Genomic DNA, 12,086 nt, shown 5'->3' with positions numbered 1-12,086 from the left:
ACCTACAACCTACTTGCCATCTGACCACAGGCATGTCACTTCTTAACTCATATTCCTAATCTGTAAAATGGGCGTATACACATGCCACAAATGCATTGAGAGTGAGACCTGTGCATGTACTTGAAAAGATGTTACAAGGATTAGATGAGCGCATGTATTCTGTATTAGGCATGGTGCCTGGCCCATGGCACGCCTCAGTAAATAGTAGTTTCTGTAAGCGTTGCCCTCTCTGGCCGGGTCCTAGAAATGCACCTCTCCCTAGGAGGAATTACAGAGTCTCTTCCCAACACCTGAGTGTGAATGAGACTTTACAGGGCAGAGGTGGATCCAGCACCCAGGGCCCCCAGAGAGTGTGAAGGTTGCCACCAAGGTGGCCAATGGTAAGAGCCCAGGGGGGCTGCTCTCTTGCCCACCAGCAGCCTAGGAGATGCCAAGAGCCCTCTGGCCTGTGGGCATGTTGGAGGACAGGCCCTTTCAGCCAGGAGTGGAGCTGGGGTGCTGAACATCAGAGTGTTGGGACCTCCCTCTGACACTCAGTTCCCAGGGGCTGATGAAGGCTTCTAGGAAACCAAAGTCACCCCACTTGCCCAGGAGTACAGTTGGGCAAGGCGGCAACTTTGCTTTTGCGGTCATGGCTCCCTGCAGACTGGGTCTGCCTGGCGAGGTCTGCCTGGGAGCTGGGCTTTGCAAGCCAGGCCTCTCCCTGTGCCAGCCCCCTGGCTCTGCACACCGGGCTCCCTAGGCTGCTGCACTCTCCCCTGCCCCAGGGCACTGCCCTCCCACTTTCAGGTCTCAGGTCACATCTCATCCCCTCAGGGAGGCTCCCCAACCTCCAGATTCAAGTTGGCCCGTGGCAGCACCTGGTGTATTTCCTTCCCAGCATTTCCCACATCCCGCCATTGTCTTGTTTGTTTGCCTGCTCACACTCTTGTGTGTCTTCCTACACTGTAATGAAAGTGCTTTGAGGACAGTATCCTGGTCTGCCTTGTGTCCCCAGCACCTAGAATAAGGTCTGGCACATAGGAGTGGCTCCATGGCTGTTTGCTGGATGAATCGGTGGATGGAGAGCGGGCAGGCAGGCACTCCTGAAGTGCCCGTTGTTACCACCAATGGGGGCATAGAAACTGCACTGCCTACAGAACTGGTGTCTGCCTGGCTCTCGCACAAACCCAAATTCTGCAGCCACGTACAAGGCACTTGGGTGGTCTCTGCAATGAGGGAGTCGAAGTTGACCACACACCCTGTCTCCGGACCACCTTGGGCATGTCTGAGGTTATAAGTTTTCTTGTGAGTGTGGGCAGAGTACCGAGACCTTTGTGTCCAGCTCCTGGACAGCACACCCCACACATCTGCACACCTCTGTACACACATCACTCTTCCACAGGCAAGTCCTGAGCTCTAGGTCTTTAAAAACCTGACAGTGACCCAGGGTAGGGGCTGCAGCTCCCTGGTGGGTTGGTATTGATGCACAGAAAATAAAGCATGTAATCCATGTTTAAAGGGCTGTGTCTGCTGACAGGAGGGCACTTGGCTCCTGTATGAGTACCTTCTCTCTGCAGAAGCCAGAGACTACTGCTGTGCCAGGCTGGGGGTCACAGCAGGCAGCAGTGCGCAGGGCAGCTGGTTCTTGGCAGTGTGTGTGCCTTCTGCATCCATGTCCCACTATTCTTGGGCCACTTTGGGCCCTGCAGAGTGTGTGGCCACCTTAGAGCCAAGCCGTCATCTCACGGTGGTTTTATGGCGGGGGCCTGAGGCCTGCAGGAGGAGGCCTGACTGAGGCCTGGAGTGGAGACTTCTGGAGGCCGTGTAAGGGGCTCTCCTCAGCCATCAAGCCAAGGACAAGTTCTCGGAAATGCTGCCCTGTGCAAACATGCCTGTGGCAATTAGCATCCGAGAGTGGAAAGCTCAGGGGTTTCTCCTTGTGGGCCATTCAGGGCACCATCCCTGAAGCAGTTACAGAGACTCAGTCCGAGTTTGGAAGCAAAAGAACCAATTGTCTGTGCTCTGTAGTGTGGGCAGTGATGAGAAAACAATGGAGGAGCTTCCTGCTCCGGTGAAGAAGACCCACTTTCTCTGTCCGGGTTCTCTGTCTGATCCCTCCGCTGGGATCACGCGGGCCTGCCTTCCACCACTGCTAACCTACAGCACCCTCACCCGTGCTCTGAGGTGACGGCAACCGCATCTGTGAAGTTCCAATCAAGAATCCTCATCTGAATCACAGAGGGAGTCTTGAGCACTGACTGATACCAATGGACTGGTTTCTCCTGCTGCCATAACTTTTATGTAAGAATTCCCATTTCTGACCATGTTCAATAAATTTAATTAGTGTTGAAAAGCAGCTTATTTGGTAAGATGATCAGTTTCTAAGCTGGGTCAATGGCTTTCTTTATGACTATGAATTAAGCACATTACATCTTTTCCATGCAGCGTGGTCGTTCTCATAAACACTATGGGCAGTTGCTGGCGGCCTCACTTGGTTACCGTTCCCATTACTGTTTGATCATCATCCCGCAAGGAGCAGGAGATTCATTCTGTTTTAATAACAAGGAGAAAGTGGTGACGAGGGGCTTGTTTAATGAGGAAAGTGGCGTTCGGTCAGCGGCTCTGTGGCCGGGATGGGGATTCCGGGTCCACCCTGTGCAAGGCGCTCTCCGCTGTCACGGGGCCTGCTGTCCGGAGACTGGGAACAGTAGCTGCAGGGCTTGAAAGCTACTTTTGTCTTAATTGCAGATAATTAGGAATCTAATATTTGCAGACAGCTGATTTCCATGTCAGAGAGAACCTAAGTGTTCTTGACAACTTCGATGAGCACAGGTTGGCACAGGTGTTTTCTTAACACTGTGCCCTCAGAGCACAGCCCATGGGGAAGGCCTCCGTCACATCTGCAAGCTAATCAAGTGTGGGCGCTGGAGGCACCCTGCAGCACTGTCTTCAGAGGCGTCTGATGATCTGGGCATGCGGGCGGTTCAAAGGAGAAAGAATGCAGTAGAGGGGACTCTCCGCGCATCCACATGAGCTGGCTTTGCTTTGACTGCCTAGGCTGGATTAGGTGATCTCTGAAGCCCCTTTCTGTTCTGCCACTCCAGATGCCAGTCCCCTTTACCCCAGAAGGCCCACCTGCATGGACATTTGTCTCCCTTCATGCCTCCATCTTTCCAGCTTCCCTCCTGCCCCCTTGGAATAGGCAAGGGGAGATGTCCCCCTCAAAAGGTCACTGCCTGTGGGGCCCCCATCACCCTCCCCATCCCCGCCTCTAAGCTGGGCTTTGACCAGTGGCACCAAATCATAGTTAAGGAGATCAGCTTTTAAAACTGTTGTGTTTCCTAAAGCCTTAGTGTAGGGGGGCTGCACGAGGACAATGGCCCCCACCCGTGGGACCTCCCGAGACCAGACAGTGGGCGGAGATGGGAGCAGACAGTCTTAGGGCAGGGGATTCAGAGGGGCACTTGCATGGGAGCTGGCAGCCACCACCTCAGAGAGGAAATGGACCCCAAGGGTGAGTTGGAGCTGAGGCAGAAGGAGAGTGCATCTGGGTGGGCAGCACAGCAGATCCAAAGCCTGGAGTGGGAACTGAGACGGAGGCTCGGAAACTCTGGCTGTTTTTTCCAAATGGGGCGATTAGTGGCTGCCCTTCCCATCACGTGTGGGTATTTATTAAAATGGTGATGTGATGGAAGTGCTTTGTGTCCTGACTCTGTCTTGGGAAAGAAACAAAAGCTGATATTTTTAGAGCTATATTAGTTTCCTCTAGTAGCCACCAGCACTTTCCAGGGTAACCCATTTTCTAACCACCCAAGAGAGTCATGCTAATCAAACACACTCTGTGGCGAAGCAGCCATAAACACCACGGGTGGAGGCCTCCAGCCCACAGCCTCCCACTGCCATGCGCCTCGGCTCCCTCCGCCTGTGTGGAAGATGTGCACTGGGGCCAGTGAATGCCACTGAGCCTTCACGGTGACAGGCGAACAATTAGCAAAGTGGATAAAGGAGATTCACATGCCTGCTTAGGATCTGCACTTTTACACTGCACAGAGATATTCTGACCTTCTAGTTTATTATGATTCAAGAAAAAGTCAATATTTCTTAGCTTGTCAAGGCTAGAGGGATTTAAATGAGTTATTGAATCAAGCAGTTAATCTACTGATAACTGATTTTTTTTCCTTTCAAATCGATAATGATGAAAAGCAGACTTAACCAAAAACAAGAAAAGGAAGTTTTTTTTTCCTTAGACATTTTCATCACATGAAATAGGAGCTGGGGCTGAGAGTTCGGTCTTGATTGCCAGGGCCATTCTGTCTTGCTGAGTTATTTTGAAGAAGATTTCATTAAAATGTAAAAGCAAAGACTTCTATGGCCGTAAAATCTGCATTCATGTTTTAATTATTTGTATTTTGATATCCTTTTATAATTCTCAACTTCCTTTCTGTTGCCACTAATGCCGCATGACAATCATCCAACTTTCTGGACTCCTGTGATGGCGTGTAATGTCGATTATAGATGATCATTTGGTCTTTCAATTAAGCGTACCCTTTCAGCAATAAGTCACTCTACCAGCTATCCTGCCTGCTTTGGTACATGAGCTCTGCGCACCATGGCCTGAGATCACGGGCATATGTTGGGTGCAGGGGACACCCAGCAATGTGACAGGTATGAGACCCAAAGCACATGGCAGCTGCCATTTCCAGGGTCTCAGCCTTTTTTTTTTTTTTGGCTGAGAAAGATTTGTCCGGAGTTAACATCTGTGCCAATCTTCCTCTATTTTGTATGTGGGTCGCCACCACAGCATGGCTGATGAGTGGTATAGGTCCACACCCAGGATCCAAACCCACAAATCTGGGCCCCTGAAGCAGAGCAAGCTGAACTTAACCACTATACCACCAGGCCAACCCCAGGGTCTCAGCCTTCTTGCCCATGGCTACAGCTTTGTGCTAGAAAGGGCTGGGCCTTGAAGAAAGGCTGCTAGTGCCACCACTGATGATGTGTGTCCTGGAAAGCCATATTCTCCCCAGAGGAAAAGGTCAACCTCTGGCCTCCCTACGTTAGCTGCCCTCAATGCTGAACACTTAAGAGTACCGCTTTCTCCTTATTCCACACTTACTTCCTAGACTTCGTAATGGCTCCCCAGTTCCTAACATATCAGACTGAAGTTCCTCAGTGTGGCTCTCTAAGTCTCCTAGGACCACATCTTGACCCCCTTTCCCTGCCCCCGCCCCGCCCCTGTGCAAACTCTTCAGAGGCAGAAACACTCCCTGTAACGTGGTTAGGGGAGCCTTGGCCCAAGCCCCCTGTCTCTTGGAAAGCCCTCCTCCTCGCAGCTGCAGGGTCTGTTGGCACTTTGCCACTTCCATGCGGCGCCCTGTTTACTCCTCCCTCCCAGGATGGGAGGGTTGTATCTGAGATGTTTGGTGTGAGCCAGCCGTAAACCCTAAACTCCACACAGCAGGGCACTGCTCTTGCACCCACAGCCACCTCCAGTTGGAGGGGCAGGGACTCCTTCGGGCACCCCCAGCCCCTAGGCCTCGGCTTCACAGGTCAATAGAGCCTCTGCTCAAGGAGGCACATGACCGCCAGCCCCAAGGGCTTGTAGCTGACCCTCTGTGTTTGTGTGCCTGGCAGGTCTTTCCAGCCATGACGGGCTGCTGACCTCCTGCGGGAAGAAGTTCTGCAGCCGAGGAAGCAGGTGCATGCTCAGCAGAGAGACAGGGGAGCCCGAATGCCGGTGCCTGGAGGCATGCAGGCCCAGCTACATGCCCGTGTGTGGCTCCGATGGGAGGTTTTATGAAAACCACTGCGAGCTCCACCGTGCCGCTTGCCTGCTGGGGAAGAAGATCGTCATCGTCCACAGCAAGGACTGTTTCCTTAAAGGTAGGAAGATGGCTCCTTGCCCCTATGCTTTTGGGTTTCGTGATGGATCTTCAAGTGCCCTTTTTACCAATGACCTGGGTGCTGAGTCTGCACGTTAACTGTGAGAAGGCAGTGGAGAAAGTGGAAGGCTGGAGCCTTAGCAAAATGGCAGCAGTGGCATTTCTACGATGCATGTTCTGTTTGCGTCCACCTCCAGAGGCCCCCTGCCCTTAGAGGAGGCCCTTGGAGAGCAGAATCCAGGGAGGCCCAGCAAAACCCTGGCTGGTGCAGAATACCTGTCCAGTAGGAATCAGACCACAAGGCATTGCCCAGGTCTCTCCCGCAGGGTGGGCCCTTGCAAGGTGGTGACAGAGGCCACATTTACCCCTCCAGACAGAGTTGCGTGAGTCAGGAGGCCATGATGTGCATAGAATGTGGCCGGATGGACACCAGCACAGTGGTTCCCAGCATGGCAGGCTCTCAAACTCTGGCCTGGAGTGGTCGCTGACGGAACTGCCCTCCATGCCTGGCCTGTCCAAAACACCTCTGAGCAAGACAAGGAAGGCCTTGCATGGACATCAGAACATGGCCGTGGCGTTGGGGCCAAAGTTGGGTTCGTGCTCTGTGCTGGGGTTGAGTCAGAGAAGGGCGTGGCGGCTCCCACTGGACGGTGAGAGCCTCAAGGGCAGGGCTCTTCGTGCACTATTATATTCTCAGCACGCGGCACAGTGCCTTGCACCAAGTAGATGCTCAACAGCTCACAGGTGCTTGAAGATGTGAGCGTTAGAATACGAAGTCCTGCGTTGACGTGGCCCCAGTGAATGGTACATGCCACAGCCTGTAGAAATATTTGTGATGCTAAAACCAAATGGCCACACATGAATAAATTAGGCAATATGAGAAGGCAGAAGCAGCATCTGGGCAGATGGGAGCAGGCCCACATCGCCTGAGCTGGGGGACACTGGAGGTGGGAGACCCCGCCTGAGTTTGCATGAGGTCAGAGACCTGCTTTCGGGTAGGGCAGGGAGGGGAAGAGGAGGCTTGGGATGGAGCCCCACCAAGTGCCTGCAGCACTGACAGAAAAGGGCTTCTGAGTGGTCCAAGCTGCCGGGGGCCTGGGCACCCAGAAGGGAGGACAGAGCTCCAGCCTCACTCTGACAGGCACCAGGCCCAAGTTGGTGTGACTGGGACATCAGGGTGCTCTCAGTGGTGGAGCACAGGTCTGTTGGCCTCCTGCAGCCTCTACCCGTGCCACCTGCACCCACATAAAGTGCTGCTTTCCCACCCTCACCCACCGGCTGTGGCAGTGGGGTGCTGGAGTGGGCAGGGCTCTGGAAAGTCAAGTTTATCTTGCGATGAGAATAGTCTTGGACACTTTCATGGCTGTGCTAACATGGAGGTGCTTCAGAAATCATGAGGCACATTATGGAAATGAGGCCAAAATGAGCCCAGGAAGAATGTCCCTGGTCTGAGAGCACTGCCCAGCCACATGCCTGCGATTCCCCAGCACCGTGAGCGCCAAAGCGCTTGACCAGTTGCTCCAGCTTTATTGGCCATGTTGAATTTTATAGACTGATGTTCCATTCTCCAGTTTTCAATATCCTCCAAATTGCATCTTTCTAAAGGTTTTTATTTCTGCATCGGAGTGTGCACAGCCTCCCTCACCATCGGTTGTTCAAACGGCATTTCTCATTTCATGCAAGGGAACAGACAAGCATCGCAAAACCTGCCGCGGTGCAGGCTGATGGGGGAGAGCTGGAGGGGACGAGGGCGGGGCAAGCAGATTAGGGCTAGGTCCTGCTTCGTGCTGATTGAATTTATCCACCGAATCCTTCTGATGCATTGAGTTTTTCACAGATGTTGTGAATTCCCACCCACTCGGTGTGGCAGAGCTGCTCTCCTGAAGGAGATCGGTACCCACAAGCTCCTGGAGAGAACTGGGGTTGCACCTGGCTCTGCCACTTCCCAGCTTTGTGGCCTTGGGCACATCACTCCACTTCTCTGGGCCTTTTCTTTGGCTGTAAAATGGGGCTATTGGCAGTACCCACCTGCTCTGTGGGGAGAAGCAAATGAGATTCTGCACAGAACCCATTTAGCATTGCTGGGCGTACTACAAGTGTTGGGTATCAATGACACCTGTTGTTGTCCTTGATCTAATCCAGTGTGGTCTCAGGCCTAGAGCAGAGAGATGCACAAAATATGAAGGAAATGCAGAAGCAGGAACAAGGGCTCTGCCTGGCAGGTCTGGTCCCAGGTGGCTTGCTGGTAGATGGAGAGTGGGTGAGGATGGCGCTGTGTCAGGTCCTGATGCTGTCCTGGAGATGCCTACCTGGAGCCAGCACTTCTCCTTCTGCAAACCTGGTCCTGTGGGGTCTGGACCCCATGGAGAAGGCTTTGCTGCCTCATGCTTAGGGTCAGCTTCAGTCCCTGGCAGGCGGGAGGGCCAGCCTGCCTCTCCTCCTCTAGCGTTCCCATAGGGAGTGCCCAGCAAACAGGAAAGACCTGTGCACTGATCACAGGGGCTTGACCAATGGAAGGCAGGCCAGCCCCAAGGAGGCTGCTTTGAGTGAGCACCTCTCCACTGTCACCAGAATCAGGGCTCCAACAGGGAGCAGGAGGAAACAGTTGAGAGAGGGCTGGGGGGGTGGGAGTCTTGGAAGAAAGGAGGGTGTAAAGGACACTATCCTACAGTCCCTACCCCAAGATAGCAGCAGAATAATGCCATCTTGAGTTCCACTGATGATAATTTGTCTTTTGTCCCAAATTTCCAGGAAGTTATCGATACAGGAAACTTAAAAACAGCTTTTTTCCCATACAAACGAAAATTATAAAATCATCCATGTTCCATTCTTCTTTCTTATCAGACTTTACAAAGAGAAAGTTATGACTTTATTCTTTGGGGCTTTATCTGTCCCCAGAAGTCATGATTAGGACAATCCTTATGGGGCCGGAGTGTGTAGAGCAGAGAGAACAGGTGGTGGATTTCGCTGGGCCAAGTCCCTGCACCCTTGTGGGGGAGGTTTCTCTTGAGCACTGCGTGGGGACACAGCCCTCGCCACTCTGCAAGGGAGGAGAGGCAGCATTCAGAGCCCCAGTTACAAAGAAAACTTCTGTTATCATATTCCAGTTGCCATGGCAATGGGATTCCTTGTGAATGCAGAATGAAATATAACATCATTTAGGGATCATTAGCATGTGAAGAAATCAAAACAGGGCTCAAAAGCATTGCTTCAGCTCCAGTCTGCAGCTCTGAGACCAGCTCTCCCAAAGTCCCAAGCAGGGTCTCTCACCGAAAATCAGGGAGACAGAGGGATGTGGGATGTTGTAGCTCTTTCTTCCTGTGGCAAAATTGGAGTCACATTTATCATCAGCACCAAATATCACCAAAGAATACCAAGACAGTGGGTGGAATTCTCTGTAACTTTAACTTCTGACAGAATTTGCGTTTTAAAAGTTATCTTGTGACATGCTTTGCTATTTGTGTACTAGTTGGCACTTTGAGAATTATTTTTCTGACTCGGTTTTAAATTCATGCTTTATCTGCCACACTGCTCGAGAAGACGTGCTTGCCTTGCAGCAATCGCTCTCCACAACAGGACTGTGTTATCCCAGATGATACAGTGTCATCGTTGGGCAGTTTTCCAAACAAACCGTGAAATTATGGAAGAAAGGAGCCTGTTAGGGGTTCGGTTTTAAGCGGACCTTAAGCTTCTTCATCCTGTGTGCTATTTGTAGGTGCACTTTGGTGCTTCAGAGGGGAGTTCCCAGGCTCTGGGAATCTGAGAAAATAATTTCCATTTTTGACAAAAAAAAAAATTAAAAATACTACAGGCTCACTAACAATCTTTTTTTAATTTTTATTTTATTACTAAAGTAAACTTTTATTACTAAACACAGGAATAAAAACGCAATCTTTTGTTGCAAGTTAGCAGAGAAGATAGATCTTACTGCCGAAGACACTCCTTTTATTTTCTTCTTATTGTTATCTTATTGTTGTTGTTACTTTGTGTCTTGTTGCTTTAGGAACATAAATTAAGTCCTCTACTTCCAGGGCATTGCCACACTTCCACAAGTCTGTTCTGCCCAGCCGGGGAAAGCTGCTCACACCCGCAGCTGGGTCAGCCCAGCCTCAGCTGGAGACTCAGCTTCCCCAGGCGTATGAGACCCTAGCACAGGGCCCTCAGGTAGCAGGCATCACGGAGATTTGGCTCACTATTTCGGAACAGGTGTCCACAGCAGGGAGGTGCAGGGGCCTGAGGGAGCATCACGGGAGGCCCAGGCTGAGCGGGCAGTGTGGCACAAGCTCAAGGCACCAGCTTTAGATCAGTCATGGGGCCGTACCACGCCCCCTTGGATGATGCCCGTAAGCTCCCTGTGCCCCGCTTACCCCATCAGTAAATGGGCATGATACTAGTACCTCCTTCAGAGTGTCGTGGGCATGAAGGGACAGTGCCCGGCACACAGTGAGCACCCTTCTCTAAGTGGTATCGACAGCACTCAGGGTGATGGTGATGTCGCTGCAAGCATCAGGACACATTTAAGGGGCAGAGGCAGGAGGCTGTAAGACCCCTGACCACGTGTGACAACACCGTCTATGGGCTAAGAGGTCAGGGGTAGGGGGTGTTCCTGTGAACCAGGGGAGAGAAGAATGTTGGACTCCATATTTATTTAACAAACGACTGGAAATTGACCTCCAATGATCAAACTTCAATCACCATCTCCAACTGCTTTGCTTTTTGAATCATCCATGTTCACCCAGTGAGGTAGCAGAGAAGCAGGAGGAGAACCAAGAGCCCCTGATTCCAGGTCTAGAGGAAGTCTCTGGAATGCCTGAAAGGCTCTCAGAAACGGTCAGTTAAGCCTGAGGGAAGGATTGTCTGCCTGAGCATGAGAAGGGGAATGTCTAGGGAAGGGTCTGGAGAAGAGACATTGGAGGGTGACTGCAGGCCTCCCAGCGTGCAGGCATGAAGCACCTGCAGACCCAGGGAAGGGCAAGTGACTAAAATGCAGCTCCTGGAGTGGGAAGGGGTTCCCCTGTGGATAAATGCAGAAAAGCGGGTAAGAGCGAGCTGAGAAAGGTCTCTGTGCCAAGCTAGGCAGTTGGAACTCAAGCCACTGGGTGTCAGATAAGCTAGTCCAACTTTCCCGTTTCCCGGACAGGGACCCTGAGGCCCAGAGAGCACTAGTACCTGCCCAGGTCACACAGGCTCTGCCACTGCAGCCCACCCTTCAAAAGGACCCACAGCTTTGGGGCTGTTTGTCCCAGCAAGGCACGTTCACAGCAGATGCAACAGCTTTATCCTTTTCCTCCAAGAGACTTCCTGGTGCGGAGGGAGGGCTCAGGAGCCATGGTTGGTGGGAAAGGCCTGGTTTCTGCTGGGCTGGGCCTCCCCACTATGCAGGTTAGCAAGAACCCAGCCAGGGGCTTCTGCAGGAGAGCTGGCTCAGTCATCCAAAGTCACAGGGCCTCCAGACATCAGAACACCAGACCACTCCCTCCCCTCTACGGAATGGGTAGGAAACCAGAAGAGCCTGGGACAAAACAGCAGAGCCTCCAGGATGAGCCCTCCTTCATCCTGGACTGGCTTCTGGGCACGAGCCTCCACTTTCCCTCCAAACCCCCTTTCCTGTTTCCATTTTCTTCCAATTGTCTTTCCACTCCTGGCCCCACCCACATTCTGTCCAGAGGCCACTCCTGCTCCCCCAGCCTTTGCAAAGTAATCCCTCTGCACCCAGCATCCTTCCTGGCCTTCACTTTGAGCTCCACAGAAGAGGGTGTGGCCATTTTCCACCAAGCAACCCAGCTTCACAGACATTATTGAATATCCACTGGGTGCCAAGGCTGTGCAGGACCTGAGGATACCAGTAGGATCAGGATGACAGACCTGACCTCATGGAATTGACAGGTCCCCAGCACCCCCACTCTCTGGGCCATCTTGTGGGGGCTGCTGTAGCCAGAGATATCCGCGTGACCTCAAGGACCAATGGGAATCTTCACAGACTGTCTGCTGTCCTGCAGCCTCCCCCGTAGGTTCTGCCAGCATCAGTGTGCACAGCTGGGGGTGAAAGTTCACCAACAGCCCCCCTAGCACAGCAGCCCTTGGGCTCAGTCATCCCATTTATAGTCATCTGTTTCCAGGACTTACAACAAAAATGTGTGTTCTTTGGATATTTCTTCTAGGTTTTATACAAGAAAATGTCTTGGTGTGAGCACCCTGCAAATGTGCAAGAATGTTATCAGT

At 52.2% G+C, this 12,086-nt stretch overlaps 1 protein-coding gene across 1 annotated transcript in view; it reads left to right on the top strand.

The window, feature by feature from the left end:
- Positions 1–12,086, top strand: part of FSTL4 (follistatin like 4) — a 396,568-nt gene that overhangs the window by 186,250 nt on the left and 198,232 nt on the right. Inside the window, exon 4 of the mRNA XM_058540354.1 lies at positions 5,617–5,865. Within this exon, the coding sequence (XP_058396337.1) occupies positions 5,617–5,865 (249 nt within the window). The remainder of the gene's footprint in view (positions 1–5,616; positions 5,866–12,086) is intronic.

This window comes from Diceros bicornis, chromosome 1 (genome assembly GCF_020826845.1).
Source record: "Diceros bicornis minor isolate mBicDic1 chromosome 1, mDicBic1.mat.cur, whole genome shotgun sequence".
Taxonomy (NCBI): Eukaryota; Metazoa; Chordata; class Mammalia; order Perissodactyla; family Rhinocerotidae; genus Diceros; species Diceros bicornis.
Note: the sequence above shows the minus strand (reverse complement) of the source record. Positions and strands in the feature narration are given on the sequence as shown.